Source organism: Symsagittifera roscoffensis, chromosome 5 (genome assembly GCF_963678635.1).
Source record: "Symsagittifera roscoffensis chromosome 5, txSymRosc1.1, whole genome shotgun sequence".
In the NCBI taxonomy this organism is placed as follows: domain Eukaryota; kingdom Metazoa; phylum Xenacoelomorpha; order Acoela; family Convolutidae; genus Symsagittifera; species Symsagittifera roscoffensis.
This window is the reverse complement of record NC_087066.1, coordinates 8,456,241-8,480,921: the sequence shown is the minus strand read 5'-3', so window position 1 is coordinate 8,480,921 and position 24,681 is coordinate 8,456,241. Positions and strand designations below refer to the sequence as shown.

Genomic DNA, 24,681 nt, shown 5'->3' with positions numbered 1-24,681 from the left:
TATATCCACCCATGCTGCCTATAACTCAGAACATCTCAGACATTTGTGCTTCTCATTGATACCTTACACGGAAACACTGGGTCCTATTTTTGGCATTTTCTATCCTCAGCATGAAAATTGACCTAATTTGTTTGGTTCTAAAATAGAAACTGTTAGTTATAGGCTGGATAGTTATTTAGAGGCCCAGGTGATATTTCAGCACTCTTTTGAGCATCATCAGTGAAATGAAAGCTAGCAGCCTTTCTATTCTTTATAAACTGAGGTTAATGGTTTAAAGGAATGACTGCTGTCATAAATCACAGTAGATGTTTCGGACAAAGGTCACAAGATTTGTGTAATTATTTAGAGCTGGAGCGGAGCTTTAGTGGTCGTAAATAAGTCAAAAAATGAAACTTCAGTGAGTTAATGGAGTTTTATAAGCCATTTTTATGTCTAGATTTATGGGGGAAATTTGTCATGTGGTCTAAATATGCCAGAATAACTTCTACAAAATACATAAATAATCTAGTGGCATGCGACGTTGTTTATTAGGAGAATAATCAGTCAGATCTCGTCGCTTGTTATTTTTAAGTTAAAAATTTCTTTTGTAACTCGAATAATTTTGCTTGATTTAATTTTTTGATAAATGGTTTCTTTTATAACAAAACAGACACTAGTGTCATCAATATATAACTTTATTATGTGTAAAACGGGGATCGGCCTATAAGAACTGGGATTGAACGGGGAGGATTAGGTTTTTAGAGAATTTTGAAAATTTTGATCAAAGTTTTCATGGCCGCTGGCATATTTTCAAAAAAAAAATTACCAAAAAAAGCCGTAATTGGGCTCTTTTGGAAGGTTTTAACTAAAAAGTTTTTTTTGGCGCGCGCCTCGATTTGTAATGACGCCAAAGGCGCCTTTAGAAAAATCCGAAAATGGATGTCCTAACTATAGCACCAAAGGAGGGACCCTTTGGGTGGTCAGGGGGTCGAATCGGTATTAGCCATGATGGTCTTTGCAGATGAAACTTTTCCCGGCCTCAAAATTCTGAATCATTTATGTTTTTTAGGGTAGATTAACCCATTTTATGCACCTCAATGTGTTCACCCAAAGTGGCTGCATTTCAGGCGTAATACGTTGAAAGTAGTCCGAACTATCGTTTTATTTGTCCTACCTACTACTGTGATGTTTCTTCTATGCATTATTTTTATTTTTGACAGAGCTTGGAGTCGAAATCACGGGAAAAATGAAGATATTCTAACCTAAATGCATGACGAAAGACGAAATATATATTGTTTTGTTATCAGGCGCTGATTTGGCCAACCAATCTCAACTGAGCAACCAGTCAATGACCATGTCTCCCCCCAACATGGCCGCAGGCGTGGGAGTGGGAGTGGGTGGGGGTAACCTGTGGGCCAGTCTGGAACAGTACCGGAGGGAGATCGAAGCCCAGTGTCGTCTGGAATTCAACGAGAAGATGGCACAGGCAAGTCTCAATTGCAAAGTGAAATTAGCAACTTTATGTTTTTTGTTCTACTCGTAGTAGGCTGATGGGCATTGTAGCTACTGCCAACAAGTTTCAGTTTCAATTGAAAAATAAAACGCTTAAAGGCGAATAAAAAAGACACAAATCATCACAACGACCGTCATTTTTATTCGCCTTTTAGCGTTTTTTTTTTCAATTGAAACTGAAACTTGTTGACAGTTGCTACAATCACAACGACCCACAAACACAAATCATCACAACGACTGTTTACCCTTGCGATGAACAAGGGTATTACAATCGGGTACTATACTTTTTTCCTTTGCCGTCCCAGATGTATTCGTTACCACCAGAATTTTTTTGAACCGCAATATTTACTTTTTAAAAAAAAAAAAAAACTAGTCCTGGCCAGATTCGAGCCCAGGATTTTTGCTGTCCCTAGCGTATTCGTTACCACCAAGCTAAGTGTGCAAAAAACCTTGCAGAATTTAAATTCATTATGAGCCAAGGCCAAGGTACATCAGCAGTACAATGAGTCCTGTGGACAAAGTAAACAACTTTGTCCACAGGACTCATTGTACCCCTGATGTACCTTGGCTCATAATAAATTTAAATTCTGCAGTGTCTTTTGCGCACTTAGCCTGGTGGTAAAGAATATACTAGGGACGGCAAAGATCCTGGGCTCGAATCTGACCAGGACCAGTTCTTTTTCAAACGGTAAATATTACGGTTCAGAAAAAATTCGGCCTATTATTTGTCTGCTTGTTTTGTCGGCTTAGTTGCCACAATGAAGACTCGTTTAATTTAGCTGTAAACAATTTCAGTGTAGTTTCTATAAGCATTTTGAAAATCTGACCGAATCGAAATTTTATTTTCACAATGGGTGTAATTTTCTATTCTCGTTTGTTAAAAATTCATTTTTTTTCTTTTTTTTTCTTTTTTATTGGCTTAATAATTTTCGGCTCAATTAATATTGACTTAAAGGCCTTTTATTGCGTCGTTACAACCACAGAAAGTTTTTGAGCGTGTGTGTGTGTGCTCTGAGGGGAAAAAACTTAGAAATTTTTTGATTTTTTTTCAGCATGAAGGGCTTCTGTTCAGGTATTTTCAGCTTTATTTTATAAGTTCAAATCCAATCAACCATCCAGCGCATCTGGCGTACAGGTAAATCAACAGCCTGAGACGGCGAAGGCTTGCGGTTCGAAAACCGCCGGGCCATTTTTTTTTTGCAAACTAGAGTTTTTGTGATTTTTCGGGTTATCGTCCGTCTTTTTGTCTGCTTGGTTCCCGTATCTTGATGATTCGACTTCATTTCATTGCAAATAGTAAATTTTGGCTAATTTAGATTATTGTCTGTCCGCTTTTTTGTCTGCTTAGTTTTCAGTAGAAAGGACTTTTTGACAAAAACTGATTGATTGACTTTTTGAAGTTTTTTTTACTCATTTTTTTTTCGGTTTGATTTTAACCATCTCAGCTTCGCCTCTGTGTTATAATTTTCAGCAAACAAATCGGACAAAAAAATCAAACTAAAAAGAGCAATTGACCTATTTTGAATGCAAAACTAATTTTCAGACCGAATTTGTGTCTCAGGGTTGACTGAAAAAAAATTGCATGCAAAAATCTGTCATACTGGTACGATTCCTCTTTTAAGTTCATTCTGTCTGTACGCACTTTTCGCAACTCTCTGTATTTTTATGCGTGCGTGTATTTTAGGTGAAGACGCACCTGGACGAGCAGAACAGCTGGTTGTCTAATATTGAGAGAGACAGGAGTGAACAGGAACACAGTCTCAAGAGAGAGTACAACAGACGCATCTCAGACTTAGAGGTAATCCAATCTAATTAGTGCAAGCAATGAGACGGCTGAAAATAATCTCAACACTTCCACCGTGTAATCGCAAATTGTTTTCTGTTGAAGGGGAAAGCAAAAAAAAAACATTTTTTTTTTCGTTTTTATGACTAATGCAGCTGTGTTTACAAAATGAATTGCTTCTTACTTTTTTTGAAACTTTTAAATAATGGACGCAAAAATATTACGAAAGACATTATTAGAGCCATTTGTCCTTGTCCTGTCTGATAAATCTGTTCTTTTAATTGAAAATTGGTAACTTAAAAATTGAATTATTGACAATCACGGGCTGACTAGTTAGTCCTTGTCTTCAAATTTATTGAGTATTGAAGCAGAGAGGAAGTTATGAGCAGCTTGGCCAATTTATGAAACTAAAGGTAATAATGTAGAGGGTTTGGCCACTATTTAAAAACACAATAATGGAATGAATCGCAATGATTTTTCGTAAGTTAGTGAGCACTAAATAGATGTTTTTGAATTCCTTTGTTGTTTCGATTTCCCGCACAAATTCCCGTTCTTTGATAAAGTTATCAATACCCATAAGAAGACTGATTGAGTTGGAGCCAAAAATTTTTGATTTTTTTCTCCGTCTGAGTGAAAGCATCATTTGTTTGCAGGGATTTTTAAGAGAATGAGTGTAGTGAGTAGTCTTAAATAGGTTTTGGTGATTTTTTTTTTCATTTAATCATGCTAAATTTTGATTTTCTGCTGTTTGACTATTGATTTCTTTTTAAGTTCACTTCATTTCCTTTGTATAAAGGAAGGCAAACTCCGCTTTAGAACAGCAAAAATGTAAAGGGCACTGAAAACGTGATCGGCTTCTAATTTCGAATTTATTTATCAGATTTCTCAGCAAAATAAAAATTTTACCTTTTGGTCCAGTTATCGGTTAATTTGGTCCAGTTATTGGATTAATTTTATCAAAAAAGCACTTATCATAAACTGTTTGTGAAATTCAAAGGGCATATATTTTTCTTTAAAATCCGACAGTTTTTTCAAAAATCAAGTCAATTTTTTTTCTGTTTCCTTTTTGCGCTCTTTTCTCTTTTCCAGCTGTGACGTTGGCTATGTGTTTACGTTTACAATTAGCAGCGTTACCCAATTGGGAACAAACAGTTTTTCAGCTGATCAAACAGAACCACAGAATTATTTGATGCCTTGATTTATAATGAATTCAAATTCTGGGCCTTGCGTTGAATTAATGGTTTGGCCTTGAATTAGTGTCCATGTCTGGCCTTACAAAAGTACAGAGTTTGAACTCAGTCAGGAGTTGTTCTTTAAATCATTTTAGGCCTATCGTTTGTCTTATTTTTGATGGCTAATTTTCGAACGTCGGACTTTTTCCGCAACTTTACTGTAGTTAAAAATTTTTTCAATGTATTTCTGTAATAGTCCAAGTTATTGCAGTCAGGAAATTTTCCTGATGTTTTAGAAAAAATTATGATAAACGATTTTAGAAAGTTTTTTTAATTCTCCCCTCAGTCACAATGAAAAAATGATTAGAGCTTTCTCTTAACTTTTAAATCTTTTTAGTCGTTTTTTACTCCTTAACGCGACCGACATATGTTTTTTGTTTAGCAAGTAATGCAAACCACCGCCTGGCCTCTGTGTTTTGGTTTAAATATCGGGGGCAAAAAGATTGTTGCTTTATGCGATTCCAAAGACAATGAATTTTATCCAAAAAAATTGATTGTTAGAAATTTATCTGAATATTTTGTTTTTCAGATTTTTAGGACTAATCACACATTGGAATCTAGCGTTCAGTCATTCGATGAACGCTTACGTTAAAGTAATGATAACCAAGATAATCGTTAAAGTTTCATAGATGCATAGAATTTTTAGGTGGTACGGTCTTTTGATTTTTCTTCTGTGAACTCATGAAATCTATTAGTTTTGACTTCTCGCTTAGGTGCATGGCATTTTAAAAAAATAAGTCTGTGAACGCAGTTGAACTCAAGTTAAGATCACTTCCAAGTTGATACTGGAAATTGGGTGAAGTTGGTGCCTGACTTTCAATTTAAAAGGTGAAGTTCATGTTTTTAATTTACCAGCTGAATGTGGTTTGTGTTTATGAAAGCCCTGCTTCATTTGAACTAATTAACTTGCTAGATTTCTTTTTACAGTATTTTTTATCGCCTTAATTAACCGAGAAAATATGGAGAAAAACGCTCATTAATCTGCCTTGCGTTGAATTAATGGTTTGGCCTTGAATTAGTGTCCATGTCTGGCCTTACAAAAGTACAGAGTTTGAACTCAGTCAGGAGTTGTTCTTTAAATCATTTTAGGCCTATCGTTTGTCTTATTTTTGATGGCTAATTTTCGAACGTCGGACTTTTTCCGCAACTTTACTGTAGTTAAAAAATTTTTCAATGTATTTCTGTAATAGTCCAAGTTATTGCAGTCAGGAAATTTTCCTGATGTTTTGGAAAAAATTATGATAAACGATTTTAGAAAGTTTTTGTTTGAATTTCTGGTTTTATTTTTTTAATTCTCCCCTCAGTCACAATGAAAAAATGATTAGAGCTTTCTCTTAACTTTTAAATCTTTTTAGTCGTTTTTTACTCCTTAACGCGACCGACATATGTTTTTTGTTTAGCAAGTAATGCAAACCACCGCCTGGCCTCTGTGTTTTGGTTTTAAATATCGGGGGCAAAAAGATTGTTGCTTTATGCGATTCCAAAGACAATGAATTTTATCCAAAAAAATTGATTGTTAGAAATTTATCTGAATATTTTGTTTTTCAGATTTTTAGGACTAATCACACATTGGAATCTAGCGTTCAGTCATTCGATGAACGTTTACGTTAAAGTAATGATAACCAAGATAATCGTTAAATTTTCATAGATGCATAGAATTTTTAGGTGGTACGGTCTTTTGATTTTTCTTCTGTGAACTCATGAAATCTATTAGTTTTGACTTCTCGCTTAGGTGCATGGCATTTAAAAAAAATAAGTTTGTGAACGCAGTTGAACTCAAGTTAAGATCACTTCCAAGTTGATACTGGAAATTGGGTGAAGTTGGTGCCTGACTTTCAATTTAAAAGGTGAAGTTCATGTTTTTAATTTACCAGCTGAATGTGGTTTGTGTTTATGAAAGCCCTGCTTCATTTGAACTAATTAACTTGCTAGATTTCTTTTTACAGTATTTTTTATCGCCTTAATTAACCGAGAAAATATGGAGAAAACGCTCATTAATCTGCCCACATTGGCATTTAGACGGCTTTCGAACGGCCGCAATCTTCATAAATCATAATAGCCAAAATAATTAATAAAATTATAGAAGAAGCAAAGCGTAGTGACCCCACATGAACTCTTGCTCGTTGGTGTCTATTCGACCAAACATGGACCAGCAGATTGAAGATTGTGATATTCTTGCCACTTATATATATATATGTAAATATAGGCTTACAATGTTAATTCAGGTTCGAAAATCTGTTTTATCTTATTTAAAATCTTGAAAGTCGACTTGCTTGCTGAGAAAGCCTGAAATATTTTCGGCTCAATAGGGTCTTCTTTCCCCACTGATTAGGCTTTGCCCGTTTCCAAAGCTGTGGTTTCGCTGGATGGTAGATAGGGACAGTAGGAATCTCGTTAATCCATCACATGCAATGTCAAAAACAAACTGATTTGTTTAAGAGTCGATGAGCTCGTATATAGGTGTGTATGTAGATCTCTTATATAGATGCTGATAATTGTTTTTCAGGAAAAATCTGAAACTTTGTTCAGGCTCAAATTCACTTTTTCGCTTTAAGTTCAGTTCGTTTCCTCTGTTAGAAGGAAGACAAACTGCACTATCGAACAGCGAAATTGTACATGTTACTACAACATCGTCGACTTCTAGTTTCTAAAGTGGAATTTAGGTTTCAGGTTTCTCAGCGGAATAAAAAATTTACATATTGATCCAGTTGGGTTCATTGTGTTGGTTTTTATCAAAAAAGTGTCAACCATAAATTGTTCCAGACAATCAAAGGGCTTGAAGGGCATATATTTTTTTCTTTAAAATTGGTCATTCTTTGTTCTGTTTACTTGGGTTCCTTGACATGTTTATTTTTCAGTAACGCGGTTTTTTGGAACAATTAACCTGCCGCAATTCAATTTGGAATAATTTGGAAGCCAGCTTAATTGTTCCGGTTTTTTTGTAACAAGGTATTTTTAAATAGAATACGTTTGCTCCGTTGCGCTTACATCCACGACAAAAGGAATACTGCGCGTGAATAAGTTTTCTCTGCTGAATCCTCTTATGAATTGCCGCTTGTTACGAAATGTTGCTTATTACGTATTGTTCCTGCTACGAATGGTCGCCTCACGGATTTTCTAAATATCATCTGAAAATTATTGATGTTCCAAATTGAAATGAAGCATGCTAAATGGTTAATTTAATACTTTGCTCTATGCAAAGTAGTTCACTTTGTACTTTATTCTGTCTTTTTAAAAATGCTCCATGCTTCTTAAATGTCGATTAACGAACTTAAGATACTTAATACGGTTGTTTGCTTTTAAAAAATTATCTGTTTGATTTTCAATTTCTTTTTAATTTCAGTTCAAGATCATTTGCTAAATTGAAGGCAAATTGTACTTGCGATTGACAATAGTTGAAATGGCGCGAAACAACGTGAATTTTTAGTTTCAAAAACAATATTTTCAAATTGAATTTTTTTTTATAAAATAGTGTCGTTCATTAGTTATTCTGTTAATTTAAAAAGCTTAAAGAATATATTTTTACCTGAGGAACCAGAAAATTGTAATTTTCAAAAACTATATTGTAGTTTTTCATCGTTTTTCTTATAGGCTCTTTGACACTTCAAGGTCTGTTGGATGTGTTCTTTGTTTTCTGCTGAAAGTTTTTTTTCAACAACTTGCAAATAAAATTTGATTAAAAGTAATTGAAAGTTGCCTTAATCATTATTAGTGAATTTTACAATTCATAAGCTGTCTGAAAAGGTGTTGACCAAGTGTTTGTTTTCATCGCGTTGAAAGCAACCCAAAAACTCTGACCAAAATTGTAGTTGCACCAATTCGAGTATGCTTTGTTCCGTGTAGATGGAAATCAGGAAGTACAAGGAACTATACGGAGTGACAATCCCAATTAGAGACAGCAGAGACTTCCACGCGTCTCCCACTACTGCCCAAGGAAGTGGGAGTGGGCTGGGGGATGACCCTGAGCTGAAGAGGCTGCACAGTCTGCTGGAGAAGGAGAGGAAGCAGAGGGAGAAGTTGGAGAGCAAACTGGAGAAGATGGTGGACAGAGACATAGATGCCAGGGCACACCTTCTGTGAGTACGCTCCCATTACATCAGAGAACTGTTACATAATATAACTATTACATAATATAACTATTACATAATATAACTATTGCATCAGAGAACTGTAACATCAGATAACTGTTACATCAGAGAACTGCACTTGAAAGCATTGCACAGGATCAACGCATGAAGAAAGCCTTTGCATATTTGATACGATATCATTTTGGCGCGTATCACTGAATCATTCGTCTCCCTATATCCGTCTATTTTCTGTAGATTTTACTCTCTGAATATGTAGAAAAGTAAATTTGGAATATATTTGTTATGACTTTTGCACGATATAAATAGTGGTCGTAGGGTTGTTTTTTGCGTAATTTCAGATGCCTTGACGATTTTTTACTACGTTTTTTTAAATTTATTTTCAAGTTCAAATAAATTTATTTTCTGAAGGGAATTTGCTGAATTCATTTGTTCGCCGCAACAGAAGTTCAAATGGCACAAAAAACTGAATGAGTTCAAGTTTGCAACTTGGATTTTCATCTTTGAGTTTTCCTACGGAACAAAAAAATCCTCTTTTCATTCAGTAGTCTCAAATTGGGTTAGTTTTTATCTTAGATACAAAGGAATGTGTTGGTCCATGTTGTTTTTTGTCCATGATAAAAATTTCTGGAAAATTGTAGAGCTTTAAAGGGATACATTTGTTTCCTTTAAAGCTGAAAAGATTCATCGTTTTGGTCACCTTCAAAGGATGGGTAAGTTTTGGCTTCTTTCAGTCAATCAAAAACATTTGAACATTTGTTTAATTATTGAACAAACTATATCAAAGAGGGCATTTTGTGTAGCCTCTGATGTAACGAATGTCTGAAAATCAATAAGGATTGACTTTTCGCTCTAAATTAGCCTCAAAAGCGAACTATTCTGACTGTCTTTTATGACTGTCTTTTTTATCATTGCAGCTTCAGATATTCTGCAAAGAATAAAAGGGCTGAACAAAACAGACCCGAATGCAAAATTCATCTCCTTTTGTGACTCGACCAAAATAAAAGAATGTTGATTTTTCTAGCACAAATCGTGTTAATGTTTTTATCTTTTTTCTTTGTTCATAATTACTTAGTACAAATTTTTCAGCTATATTTTTAAAGAAAGAACATTGTGTTAGTGGATCTTATTTTTGAAGCTGCAGTTGGAACTTCATTATTACTTTGCGATAATATAACTCGATTCGAGCTAAAAATCAACCTTCTTTTATATTGGTCGAGCCACAGAAGGTGGAGCGGAATTTCTCATTCGGGTCTGTTTTGTTTAGCCCTTTTTTCGGTCAAAAAGACAGTTTGAATGTTTCGCTTTTAAGGCTAACTTAGCGAAAGGCGACCACGTTACCTCGTGGCTGAATGGTAACGAGCCTGGAAGTTACTAATCTTCAGTGATAAAGCAAGTAAGATTTATAAGCAAAGTTGTTTACGGGAAAAAGTCTAATTCCTGATTATAATCGGGAACTATACTTTTCCCCCGTAGACAACTTTTCCTATAAATCTTGATTGCTTCTCTTCTTACTTGCTTTGTTAGTGAACCTTGCTTAACACTTCTTCCAATTTGGCTAATTGGTAACGTAGTCGCCTTTGTATTCTAATGCCTGGGGTTCGAGTTTTTTTCAGTATGGATGAAATGGAAATTTTTCACGGTAAAAATCGAATCGTCGGACTTGCGCTTGTCTGTTCAAGTTTTTTCGGCGTAGTTGCCACATCACGGATTTCATTATAGCTGCAAGTGTTGTTCATTGTAGTTTCAGGAGGACTAATTTAATGTTCAAATGTTTTGCTTGGCCTTTTTGCCTAGAATATTCTTTTATCAAGACATTTTATACGACCTTTTTTCAACATTTTTCAAATTTCTAGTGCTTTTTTTGTATTTGTTTTGTATCGCAAGTGATGCGAAGCTCCGCTTCGCCTGTGTAAAATTCAAATTTGTGCAACATGTTTTTCCTTAGACAAAACGCTCCTTATTTTCTTCCATAAATAGTGAAACTGCAGCTCATGCCTCAATTTATTTAAGAGGGATTTTTTCTGGGAAAAGAGGGGAAAAATCATTAAAATAATTGAGTGCCATTTAGTATTCTACGAAGCAGCATAAGAAAAGAAAATAAAATGGATGAGTTTGGCTTCTTTTTTGGTGAAGTTGACACACGATATCACTTCATACCATGACTGACTGTGTTTTTTCAATTTGCATCAATGACGTTGCATCAATTTGCATCAAAGCAAACAAAGTGGATTAATTTTGATGTCTGCTCAGAAGCTAATTCGAAATAAGTCGACATTTAATTTGGGGAATTCGTCAGTGTAAAACTTGGATCAAATAAACTGTGTGATGCCTTTGAATTTGCGATATTAACTTGGTAGTTTGTCAGGTCTTATAATTCGCCATGATAGTTAAATTTGTTATATTTAACTCTCAAAGTATTGAAGGCCAAATGTATATAGCTCACTTTTGAAGAACCGGGTTTTTAAGATAATGCACGAAACAGAAACAGAAATTCTGTTGAAGAATCAGCCTTGCCGCTCAATGTAACTTCAGAAATATACATAACGGATCTCTTTAACTGTTTCGCCCTTTTGCAAAAGGGGAGACTCGATACTAGGTACCAAATTTACATATGCTTAACCATTGAATTGTTTCTGTATAGGGGTGGCAGATCGTTACTAGGTACCCTGGGGGGGGGGGGGGGGGGTAAATTGTTAAAGAGATCCATACATATCTTAAGAACAACAAGACTGCTCGTGTCAGGGCGAAGCCCTGAATGTTCCGACTGCCTTTTAAGGTTTATGGAGCAGTAATAACATAAAAAAATTAAATAAAATAAAACGAATTTTTTTTTAATTGGAAATTTTTAAATGAAAATCATCCCCCCACACGCCATATAAAGTACAAAAAGATAGATTTCGTTCCTTGTAACAGATCAATTATGGAAAATAAGGTTCGTTCAGCCAATTTGGAACGATTTTTAAGACGGATTAAATCTCCGCTTAGGCGTTAATAGCGCGAATTATATCGCGCGTTAATTGTCCCAAATTGGTCGAAATGGCCAAAATGACATTCTTTAAACCCTCATAACTTTACGAAAACTGATCACAGGTGAAATATCATTTCAAATTTAAGCTCAGAACAACAATACCTTTTGAATGATATTAAAAAAAATTCCGTCAAAAATGGCTAGTTCAAAAGTCGAAGTTTGTCTGAAGAAAAAAAAAACCCACCCCGAGCACAAATATTCCGTTACTTTCGTATCGAAAGTCGGAACAACAACAACATTCAAATAAATAATGTCCAAACACGGTATTGTACTCAGTGGTCGGAAAATTCTTTACCACTTGCACAACAACCTTGTTTCATTTTAAAAAGACTACTGTTTGAAGCTGTACCGCAATAATTATCCTACACCTACCTAAAATTCAATTTATCGTCAATAAAAATTCGATAAAAAATTCAAAAAAAAAATCATTTCCCCAAGAAAATAAAATTTCAAGGCCACTTAAAAAAGCTTTTTCTATTATGTAACACAGTTGAAGCAACAACACTACGAATGACGAAAATTTAATTTGACAATGCCTTTTTTGTAAAATTGGTACGCGTTAAATTTTTTTAGTTCAACCTGAAAATAAGCATAATTTCTAGTTACTACAGATAGTGGTTAATGCAAGTAGTTTTTAACCAAAAAATTAAAGTTGTTGAACTTCGGTTAATTCGAAAAATTTCAGTATATGGGCTGGTCTAGGGGTAGATCCATGCACCAAGCAAAAGCGTACCTAGGATGAATAAAAGTCGCTATCTTAGAACTTTTCTTATAAGAATCTTACAACTTACAAAGTTAGGATCTAGGAGTGTTACACGATAGGGACTTCTTCTTATAAGGATTTTTTGAGATAGTGACTTTTTTATGAGAAAGTTGTAAGATCAGAAATTTTCTGACCCGATGACACGATGACATTCAGCTTTATGACACGATTCGTCATAGTTGATTTTTAAGTGCCTCGAAAATAGGAGATTTAACTAAAAAAAAAATTTTGTTTCGGAAGATTTTGTTCGAAATGCATACGTTACAACCTCTATCTTGAATTTTTTTCATGCATTATTTTTTTTTAAAAAAAACTAAGTATTTCCAAAAGTAGTTTTTATCATTTATTACGGTACAGAAACACATTGAACATGTTTTCTGCATTTTTTTGAATTTTGGAAAAAATTGCTATCGTAGAAGTTTTCTTATTAGAAAGTTCTGAAATAACGGCAATTTCCTACAAATCTTATAAGAAGTTCTAAGATAGATGATTTTTTTTAGAATGGTCAACCCGTGTTACTAGGCGGCGAAGTAAGGGTTAAAATATGGCAATATTGGCCTGTAATGGCGATTGTTGAGGCAACATTGACACTTTTAAGACCTGTGTTTTGGCCTAAAGACCTTTAATTTTTAAGGGTCGATGAACGTTGTTAAGACTCTGATATAGGTTGTGATGATTTTTTTGTCTTTTTTCAGGAAAAGTCTTAAAATGCTCTAATGACAAAAGAAATACATTCATGCTCATAAATGCAAATATGAATGCCCTTAGATATTTGTGTACTTATTGAGTTCAACTGACTTTCAATCGCTGGAAATTAGGCAAATGCGCTGTCGAATAATGCAATAATGAAAACTGAAAAGGTGCGAAAAAACGTGATCAACTTCCTCAAAAATTGTTAAATTAATCAAAAATGCTAAATATAAATTGCTCTTAAAATTCAAACAGCTTTGATGCCATACGTTTTTTTTGTTTTAAGTTTTTTTTTTTCAACAAGCAAGTCGTTTTTTTTTTGCTTTCATTGGTTCTTGTCAAACAGTCTGTTGGCTATGTTCATTTAGTCTCAGTTTCCAACTCAATTTTACAAATTTGATGTTTTGTTTCGCGAAAATGTTATCATTAACAGACAAAAACTAGTGCAGCGAACGTTTTGTTTTATTTTGGGCATGAATTTTTGACGCAGAAAAATTAAAAATTAACACAAAATTTGAATGAAGGATATTGAAACGGATTCAAATCATCGGTTTTTTTTATTAGTGAACTTATTTTGTGTAGGTAGACTGCGGTGCAGATTCATGGCTGATTAGGCTGAGTGGATATTAAGATCATTTTTTTCCCTTGCTGGCGGTTACTGTGGATTGTGTTGCCCTATATGTGTCCGGTCGCTTCTTTAGTTTCACTCATTCCAAATTATGATCGCCTATTTGAATTACTTAACTTGAAAGATATCAATCAATTGCGCAAGAAGAAACATTATTCAAAGTATAGATATTTTATGCACAGAAGGATTTAAAAATAGTTTGTGATTTTTGGTTTTTCAGCAGGGCTGATTTAGGGGGTGGAGCGAGCTTTGGGACGGACTAACCTTTTCCCTCAAGGATTCTATCCCCTAACCACTAAAAGGGCCCCTTTTGGTATTTATTTTATGATATCCATTTAGGGCCGATCGAGCTTTAAGTATTTTCTAAAGGTGCAGTAGGCGCCAGTATGCACTAATTTTTGGAAGATCGCCGAGCCGAAAAATCCGCTCGCTAAAAATCCTAGATCCGACGCTGTTCGCAGTGATTTTGTTTTCGTCCAACTTTGTGCCAATTTAAGATAAGTAGGCTGATATAAAGCTCCATTTAAGTATCGCATCAATTCATGTTGTCATAGATTCGTGTTGTCTTAGTGATGACAAACACTGGTCTGATTTTTTCTATTGAGCTCAAGTTCAGTTAAAAGTGAATGGAGACATTCTTCAATTGCACGCGATGGTATAATTGTCTACTTTTGAAAACTAAAGGTGGTTAAATAACATGTTTATGCAGGACCTTTACACAACAGTATGCATTATATCAATTTTTTGCATAAGCAGCTTGATTAGTTATTAATAGATTGATTTTGAGTTATTGTTCCGGCCATTGAAAATGAGGAGGAAATTTGTCTTAGGGTTTGCTCTAGTTTTTCACGAGATATCAGGTTCTGCAAATAATAATCGGAATGGGTTGAGTGATATATCATATTTGTCATAGTGCTAAATCAGTCATTAGAGTCTTTATTTGGTCTTTACATATTGCTATTCTCCGGTCAATCTTTTCTGTTCTCTTCGGCAAGCACTTGTACTCGTGATTCAAACGTTTTAAAATTTTTGGAAATTTTATCAGTTTTGAGAAAAACCATTGTGATGTTGTGGGTTTTAGTCTAATTTCGGGCGAGTAAAGTGATCGAGTAATTTTCGGCATAAGAAAATTGGTTATTTAGTTTTTAAGAAAACTTGATATTACTTAAGAGAAAACTAGTTTTGCAAGCTTCACTTAGCGCTTCTATAGCAATTAAAAATTTCTAAAAAAAGTTTACAAAAAGTTGGAAAAAAAAATCTTTTTTATGATTCATTTTTTTTAAGACACATTACGTTACGAGGCCAAACTGTGTATTTTGTGAATTGTAAGCAGATTCTGCAACAAGGTCGTGTTTTTTGTTCTTTTGCTTTCTTTGATCGTTCCGAAAACTTTTATCATTTGTTTAATGACTTGTGTCTGGACTCAGAGACATACAGACATCAAATTGTGCTCTATCCATTTCACAGTTTGGCCTTTTAAGGCAATTTATGCCTAATTCACTATCTTTCTTCGCGCTGGTATAGATTGTCTCATCACTCCCCGCATACAAAACATAATGTTTGTAGAAAAAAACGGCTATCCTTGTTTTTCCGACTTTCGTATCAAAAGTAACGGAGTAGTTGTGCTCGGAAGGCGGGGGGGGGGGGGGGGGGGCTGGGTGTATGGGTGTATGTATGTTTTTTTTCTTCGGACAAATTTCGACTTTTAAACTAGTCATTTCGCAATTCGGACGGAATTTTTTTATATCATTCAAAAGGTATTGTTGTCCTGCGCTTAAAGTTTTGTAAAGTTATGGAGGGGTTAAAGAATACCATTTTGGCCAATTTGGGACAATTAACGCGCGATACATGGAGATTTAATCTTTCTTAGAAATAGTTCCAATTTGGTTGAAGAAAGCTTATTTGTCATAGCTGATTTGTTACTAGGAGCGAAATTTATCACTTTCTACTTCATATGGCGTGTGGGGGGATGATTTTCACAAAAAATCTCAAATTTTTTTAGAAATTTTTTTCACTTTTTTTTCTTCTTTCTACATTTAATTTTTTCATGTTATTACTGCTCCATAGACCCTAAAAGGCAATCGGAACATTCAGGACTTCGCCTTGATACTATCAGTCTTGTTCAGACTTTAAGATTGCGAACAGTCTATAACCGCTTATTCAGAGCGTATTAATTGCACAATGGTATCGCAATTTGTCTGCTGCTAAATGAGCTGCAATTTGGAGGTCATTGTTTTGAACCCCGCATGCAGTAGAGAGTAATTGAGTAACTTTCATATATGAAAAAATTGACGTTAAATTGAACAAAATTAAACATGAAAATTATTAAACTTCACAACAACTTTTAATATCTTTTCTCTTTTTGAGTGTAAAAAAAATAAATCGATAACCTGAACTTGACATGATAACGATTTGCATCAAAAGAATTAAGCGAGGCGTGAAGGCTCTTGTTCATCTTCAGAACCGATAATAGATAAATTTCATACTATCAAAGTCTGAATTTAATCACAGCCCGATTAAATTGCGGGGATTAGATGGCAACCTGAACTGAATTGGTATCTTCTTTTCCTTCTCTTCTCGCGTCTTTTCACCCCAAGTTTAATGCATTTGCCACAGTAGCCTTTGATGAGTGTGCAATCGTCTGTGGTTGTGATTTGGGGAAGTTATTCCCCAGGTGTTGGAATGTGTTTCAAGTGACAGACTATTGTAACTTTTTGTCTCAACATAAAGGTCACCAAATTTAAGCCCATTTTTAGCAGACGCACTGCCATTTAGTGGACACTAAATACAGTGTTGATTGAAATTGTCCGGACAAAATTAATGAAACTTGAAAGTTAAAACGCGTTTTTTTTTCAGATTAGGTTGACTTTAGACAAAAAATGATGAAGTCAAAAATTGCTCAAAATTTCAGCAAAATCAATATGGTGCAGTTATTTTTGCGAAGTTCGGGCCCAAAATTTTCCCCAAAAACAACCAGTTTCGGCAAAAACAAAAATTAGGCCGAATCCATTGGTTCACTTGCTGACAAAAGTATATCAAGGTGAGCCTTTTATATAGCCTAACAACAACAAAATGTAAGAAAGGTATAATCTCCATATGTTGGCGAAAAACGTCTAAAATTTGTTTTTTTCAACTTGTTACTTTATATAGTAAAATTGACAGTTTTTGGCTATCAAACGTAATTAAATTCTACCCGTTTTGAGTTTTGATGGGCTATATAAGAGGCTTACCTTGATATATTTTTGTTAGCATTTGAACCAAAAGTTTTGACGTATTTTTTGATTGATAAAAGAAAACCGAAACTGGTCTATTTGGTTGAAATTTTTGGATGATGAAAATAAATTGATTTTTTTTTAATTTTGCTGAAATTTTAGGCCAGTTGTGTCTGCATCATTGTTTGTCTTAAGTCAACCCAATTTGAGAAAAACGCGTTTCAATTATCAAGTTTTATTTGTTTTGTCCGGATAATTTAAATCAGCTTGTATAGCAAGACTGCTCGTAATTCAGTGCAAAGCCCTGATTTTTTCGACTGCCCTTTAAATGGTCTCCGATAGCTTTTGATAAAGAAAGTTTGGATGAACTATAATTTTTGGTTTTATCAATATTGAATATTAAGTGTTACAATTTGAGTCGTATAAGGAACTAGTATAACCAATTAGCTTGCCTGATTCAATTCGGAACAATTTTGTTCGGGATAAAAATTCTTGTTACCCTTTCAGTCATAAATAAAGTCTTCAAAGTATCTAATGAGCATGTTTACGTTGACTGAAAGCGCAGTTAGCATAGTGCGGAGATCATAAATTCGATACCCACTCTACAATTTTCCTTCATAAATTGGCCTGAATAAAAAAACACGCTAAGCACATATTCTTCAGTTTTTTTCAAAAATTGGAGGAACAAAGATCGTTCGTGTTAGAGCGAAATCTTGAATGTTCCGATTGCCCCTTGAAATTTTTTTTTTAAGTTTGAAATTTAAACTCAAATTTATTTTAACAGATTTTTTTTTCAATTTTCCACCTCACAGGCAAAAAGATTATCGCGTTTATCGCACGAAGTATTTTGCGCGTTGATTGTCCCAAATTGGCAATTTTCAACCCCTATAGTTTCATCAAAAGCGACCACAGGCGAGTTACTTTTTTAAATTTGAGTCCAGATTGTCAATAGCTTTCAGATAAAATTTGTCAATAGCTTTCGAAGTCAAATCAAAAGGACCAGTTAAGACAAAAAAAAACTCTATGCTCAAATATTCTTTTTCCCGGTTTTATTTTTGATTTTTTTAAAGCTCAGCTCATTTCTTTTGTTAAAAGGAAGGTAAACTCCATTATCGAACAGCGAAATTGTAATGGTCAGGAAAAACGTGGTTCACTTCTAGTTTCGACAGTGGAATTTAATTATCGAGTTTCCCTGCGAAATAAAGTTTACCTATTGATCCAGTTTTCTCAAATTGGGTTAATTTATCAAAAAAGTGCCAATAGTAAATTGTTCTAGAATTTCAAAGAGCTTCAGGGTAACCTTATTTTTCGTGGAAATTCGAAAGTTGATTTTTTCAAAAAGACAAATCTGTTTACTTGCGTTCAATGACTCTTTTCCAACTGTCCGTTTGCTATGTTTAAAAAACGATGTCATAAGTTTTTACACCGTGGCCTCAAATGTAAAAAGCGCTCAGTGTGGTATGTCATGTTTCAGTGCGGAGAGACAGCGAACGGCTGACGTGTCTTCCGCTTCCCATCTGTCCCAGTCAGCAGCTGTCAATCAAAGTAACAGTAGAAGGAACTACCTCAACCTCAATCATCTCTCTTCTTCTGCTGCTGCTGGAGGTCACACATTATCCACCCCTGTATCACATCATGCTCATGGACTCAGGACAAGCAGCGAGTTCGACGCAGTCTTAGAGAGGGTAAGTGTGTCCTATTTTTGTACATGGATTAACAAGGTTTAACATTCACCAACGAGATAACGGATCCCATTAAGCAAGCAATTCGGAAATCAGTTCATAATGCGGTCAAGTTTTATAGTTCATGTCGAATTGTTACTTAGCAATATCGTTGATTTGAGCTTTTTAATTGGCCATAAAGTAATATTTTTTAGAGTAATTGGCTTTCGACATCAAAAAGAGCTTTTCAAGGTTAATTAACCTCGTTCAGATCCGTTGACTGAAGAGGATGTTATCATTAATTGGGCATTCGAAAAAATGATATTGAACCAGTTTGCTGCAAATTTTGTACTTTTAAAAGACCAGTATTGTTATGGAGATGTCATTTGACAGGCTGATGCTTTTTGTTCTTCGCCGAAGCCGAATTTAATCGCAAAACGTGCAGTTTTATACAATGCTTATTTATACGTTTCTGCCTTGAAAATAAAGTTATTTATCATTGTTGACACCATTTCTTTTTCTGCATCACATTAATGGTTCAAACTTAGTCTAGACGAAAATTGAGTTTCTTTCGCTAGAATTTTTCTCGATGTTAGAAATTATCATGTTATGTTTCAGGTGAAGCAGAAGTTGGACAGCTCCATTTCCAGGCATCTAGGCACCACAAAGCTGGAACTGGAACTGTTCGGACAGCACCCCTATGCTGCCTGGGATAAGGGGGCCAACCACAGCGGATCTCTTTACGGGTCCTCTGCGGGCAATTTTGGGTCTCTAAACCGACACAGGCATCCTCGGTACGTCCTCTTTTTCCTTTTATTTAGCGTTGCAGCTACCGTTTTTAAATTGAAAAACTTAAATCCCTAATACCAGAGCGGATAATTTGACTTGCAGATTTCTTGCGGTTAAGTGTCAATAAGTGTTGTAACTTTTGACTTCTGACTTTTGATTTTTGTTCAAATTTGGCTTTGGTTCGCTGTTTGACTTTGGACTCAATTCAGCTCAATTCAAATTAGTTTACCAAAAGCAAGGCAAAGTACGCTCTCGAATTGCGAAAGTGCAAAACAAATTTGATTGATTTTTAGTTTCATATAAAATTTATTTTTGAATATAAAATTTATTTTTGACCCAGTTTTCTCTAGTTAAGTTATTTTTATGAACCAAAATTGCTAATAAACAAGATTCTTGTAAGTTTTTCAAAAAAAATTAGCCATGTTTATTCGGTCTCCCTGAGTTCATTGACAATTTTTCAACTGTCGTTTGGCTGTATTTTTGGCGTGGGATGGAATCCTTGAGGTGCTGAGAAAATTGTTGACCAATTTTTTTACAGGGAAGCAAAAAGAGTGGTATTTGGTTTCATGCATCTTCAATGTTTTTTTTTTCATTTTTCTATTTGAAGTGTCCTTTGCGTATGTCTCATTGATTGTCGTTTTCAGATGAAATAACTCTTTATTTTCTGTTCTTCAGGTACACAGGGGGAGCCAGTCTAAACATTACTGGAGGGGGCGTGAAATGAGTACACAGTAGATACCTAACCCAACTTAATCCAGTAAATGGGGTTGAAAGGTCTGCATTGGATGGAACTGTTGGGAACCGTAAAAATATGACGAGGAATATAGGACTTAATAATCAAATCAGTTAGCAAATCATCAACTGTTTTCTTCATATTTGTTGATATTTGAAAAGATCGTTTCATTTTGGCTTTCAAGGAATTTTTTATGGCGCTTTATTGTAAAACAAATTCCGAAACAAGCTGGTCGCTTCAAGGGAAACCTTCAAGTAGATTCATATCATGTAGTTCCAAGAATAGTGAAGCTTTAATTGAGAGTTCATTCATAAACATGTTTCTGTTTACAACATTTGTCTATGTAATCGTTACGGATTTTCGATTTGATTAATGAAGCACCAGAAAGTATCTGGATTTTGTGTCATAGGAACCAGCGTGCTACAAGTTTCTTCGTTTGAATGTCACTTGAATGCATCGCTGAGATATTGCTTTTGCCCAGCTCGCCTTTAAGTTTGTAAGTTATTGCAGATATGTTTCAGTCTATTGGATTCGTTTTCCAAGAATTGTACAATTTGTAGCTAGATAACTTTTAATGATAAATTTTGCAATGATTAAATTGGAATAATACCTATTAATGAATTATGGATTATATTTTAGTGAATTCAAGCTTCAGATTAAATTTATTTTTAATCGCTGCGAATTGCGTAAAAGTCATATTTATTATGTCTACACTTACTCGGTAAGAAATCATTTTAGCTCATTTATTAAGAGTAATAGACGTAGTGAGGACTCTTATACAGGTATTGCTGATTTTTTTCTGTTTTTTTTTTCAGGAAAAAGTCTTAAAACTTGTTCGCGTTCAGTTTTGATTTTTCGCGGTTTGACTTGTGATTTCTTTTTAAGTTCAGTGCATTTCTTTTGTTTAAAAGAAGGCAAACTCCACTATCGAACAAGAAAAGTGTAAAGGTTACGAAAAGCGTGATTGACTTCTAATTTTGAAAATGGAAATTAATTACCAGATTTCCCAGCGAAATAAAAGTTTTACCTATTAAACCAGTTTTCTCAAATTGGGTTAATTTTAATAAAAAAGTGTCCACAATAAATTTTCCTACAAATTCAAAAAGCTTCATGGCCATCTAAATTCGAAATTCAAAAGTTGAAGTCTCATGAAAAATTAAGTCTGTTTTTTTTTTTCAGTTTCCTTGCGTTCATTACTCTTTTCCAACTGTTAGTTGGCTACGTTCTTTTTTACGAGTCCTTTTTCTAATTGCCTGGGTTTCCAAAGGAAATGACGGAAAGTGTGTACTCTGGGTGATCTTTTTCTCCAGACAAACTTCGAAGTTTTTAAACCAGCAGTTTTCGACGGACTTTTTTATACAGTCCAAAAGTTATTGATGATCTGTGCTGAAAATGAAAACGATATATCAGCTGCGGTTAAACTTACTTAAACTATGGGGATTTGAAAAATGAAATGATTATTTTGCAACTTTAGGATACCTAAGCGCAAGTTATAGAGTGATTAATGCAAAATTGAACAATAAATTGGGCTCAAAATTTTTTGCAAATTGAATTGAAAACTTTAAATGCGTTAGTACATGCTAAACTCATTGCTTTGTACTTAACACAGCACAGCGTATGTGAAATATATCTTCACCCAGGTGGCCACTCAATAAGTATAATGGTTTAAGAGCAGAATGGGACCAAGAGCAGAAAAACAGAAAAAAATCAACTTTTACAAGCAAACCACTAAATTTAGAAAAAAATTTGTCAATATTACCAAAGAAACCAAAATATTATGCATAATTAGATTGATAAATATTTTTAAATTCAATAAAAAAGAGCTCGTTGAATTGATTTAACTCATGTGTAATTTATTCATTTTGATGCAATTAGCGTCTACTAACCTCTTCATACGATCACCAAGGAGAGCCGGTTACTGTGCAAATAGCACAGGTTGTTCAGACAAAAAAAAAGAACATAGGCATATTTGAGGGTCATCGTAAAATAAGTCAATTGGAAAACAGTTTTTTAAAAAAAACTAGAAAAACGAAAAAAAAATTGAAAAAAATTTAAAAATTTTTGCGCGGAAATTTTTTGAATTACTAACTACCTTACTAGTTAGCTTGAAATTGGACTAAAAATAAAAAAACTGCAAAACGGTTTTCCTCAATATTGGGAAAATTTTTTAATGTCGTTCAAATTACGACTGAAAGGGCTTTAAAATGATGTATCACTCAACCCTGTCCGATGATAATTCGTGGTAGGTGATTTTGCGTGGAAAACAAAAAATAAATGAAAATGAAACACACCCGAATACAAAGTCCTTCCCCCATTTTCAATGGTCGGGACAGTTAGCTTGCCTTAATTCAAATTAATGCAACTTATGGAACAGCCGGATCGAATCCCAGAACAGCCGAAGAATCAACCGTACAATTGTCCCCCCAATTGATTTAAGGGGAGAACGTAAAAATTTTTCATAAGCTAACTTTGAGTAAAGCCCAGATTTGTTCAAAACTAAACGTATTGCTAAAGAAAAGTGAATTGAGACATGAATTTGTGTAATTAACAACATACAAATGCAATCTCATAAAATTGTTAAGAAAATTTATTTGCGCGTTTATATGAAATATTTTAGACAGATTTTTTTTCAGAATTAATACATACTTTGGGAGGGCATTCGGTAGGTCTGTGAGCGGGGGGAATTGGGCGGCTGATCCCAGCTGAATCCAATCGCTACTTATGAGAAACCTATCACGCATTAAACTATCCCAAAAATGCGTTGATAAAGGACTAGATAAAAATTTGAAAATTGTCTTGGAATAAAACTACACCAATTACTGTCTTCTAACAATAAAATTGACGAAAAACTCAGGGAAAACACTTGACAAAAAGGTATTTTGCTTTTCGTAAGATATAATAGTTTCCAAGTGTCTCTTGTCTAAAATTTCACAATGATTACTAATTTTTGATAGTGAGCCTTGAGCTCTGCTTGATTTCTGCCAAGTTTTTCAACATTTGCAACGTGTTCAATGTATGCTACTGTTTCTTAAATCAATTTTTAAGCAGATTTGATTGTAAAAAATTATAAACCAATGATTATTTTCGAGACAGGAGTAGTCTTTATCAGAATTTTTGATCAACTCAGTGAGAATTGATTTGAGGCAAAATCATTGCCAAACCTGACAGGGTCAAAGTTTGAAGCTCGATAATGATAGTAATAAGAAACAGGCGCGAATCTAGGAATTTCTCGAGGGGGGCGGATTTTCAAAAAAAAATTTGAAAAATTTTGCCGACTTTTTTTTTAGGTCGACCGAATTGATTTTCTGAGCTCTCCCAAACCAGCATAAAGACCCTAATTTAATTAAAATTTGTGCGCTGAAGGCAAACTTTTGAAAAAAGGCGTTTTTAGGCACCTTTTGGAAAATTTTGACAACAAAAATTGCGTTTTTTCGGCGCGCGCTTCCCCCTCAAAATTAGTATAGATTTTAAGACTTTAGAAAATTTTTCATGTCAGTCAGCGAAAAAATGGATATCTCAAAATAGTACAAAAAAGCAACCGCTCCCCAAATCCTCCTCCCCCCAGTCCGCTACTGATAAGAAACATGAATTTTTCCCAGTGAACCTAGTCTTTGGGTTGTCATCTGATCGGACTGACTCTAGTAGTTTTGAAAAATGATTTTCCTCGCAAATCTTAAAATCAAACGGGACTCGAAGCAGCAAATATATAATGTTTTCACAGCAAGAACTGTCATGTGATTAGACTCAGCATGGGTTTCAGACACAGCATGGAAAAGTTGGCAATTTCTTACAAACTGTTTCTACTTATAATTACTTAAGCAGCATGAATGTACATCCGTTCAACTAAAGTGCGTTCTTTATTGTTCCGACTTTCGATACGAAAGTAACGGAATACTTGTGCTCGGGGTGGGTTTTTTTTTCTTCAGACAAATTTCGACTTTTTAACTAGCCATTTTTGACCGAATTTTTTTTATATCATTCGAAAGGTATTGTTATCCTGAGCTCAAATTTGAAAAGATATTTCACCTGTGATCATTTTTCGTAAAGTTACGGGGGTTTAAAGATTGCAATTTTGGCCAATTTGGGACAATTAACGCGCGATATATTTCGCGCTAATAATGCGTAAGCGGAGAGTTAATCCGTCTTAGAAATCGTTCCAAATTAGTTAAAAGAAGCTGATTTGCCATAATTGGTTTATTACAAGGAGCAAAATCTATCCTTTTGTACTTTATATGGCGTGTGGGGGGATGATTTTCATAAAAAATTTCAAATTTTAGAAAAAAAAATTCATTTTTTTTTATTTCATTGAATTTTTTAATGTTATTACTGCTCCATAAACCTTAAAAGGCAGTCGGAACATTCAGGGTTTCGCCCTGTTACGAGCAGTCTTGTTGTCTTTTTATTAGCAAAGTGAAAGTATGATAGTACGATTAAAATCTATCAACATCTATTAAAAAAGCCAATCATAAAATATATCTGAAATTCAAATTGTTTCAACCTGATATTTTGTTTTAAACTCTTAGGAAGCAAATTTTTTTGATTAATTTGATCAATCAATTGTTGCCGTTATTTTTGAGCTTTGT

General features: G+C 34.4%; 2 protein-coding genes across 2 annotated transcripts in view; one reads left to right on the top strand and one right to left on the bottom strand.

Moving 5' to 3' along the window:
• Positions 1-20,759, top strand: part of LOC134846071 (ankyrin repeat domain-containing protein 36A-like) — a 124,429-nt gene extending 103,670 nt beyond the window's left edge. Inside the window, exons 39-44 of the mRNA XM_063863265.1 lie at positions 1,287-1,465; positions 3,176-3,289; positions 8,350-8,582; positions 18,390-18,600; positions 19,195-19,370; positions 20,041-20,759. Coding sequence (XP_063719335.1) covers positions 1,287-1,465; positions 3,176-3,289; positions 8,350-8,582; positions 18,390-18,600; positions 19,195-19,370; positions 20,041-20,089 — 962 coding nt within the window. The 3' untranslated portion in view covers positions 20,090-20,759. The remainder of the gene's footprint in view (positions 1-1,286; positions 1,466-3,175; positions 3,290-8,349; positions 8,583-18,389; positions 18,601-19,194; positions 19,371-20,040) is intronic.
• Positions 1-24,681, bottom strand: part of LOC134846072 (large ribosomal subunit protein uL4-like) — a 252,836-nt gene that overhangs the window by 193,539 nt on the left and 34,616 nt on the right. The window lies entirely within an intron of this gene.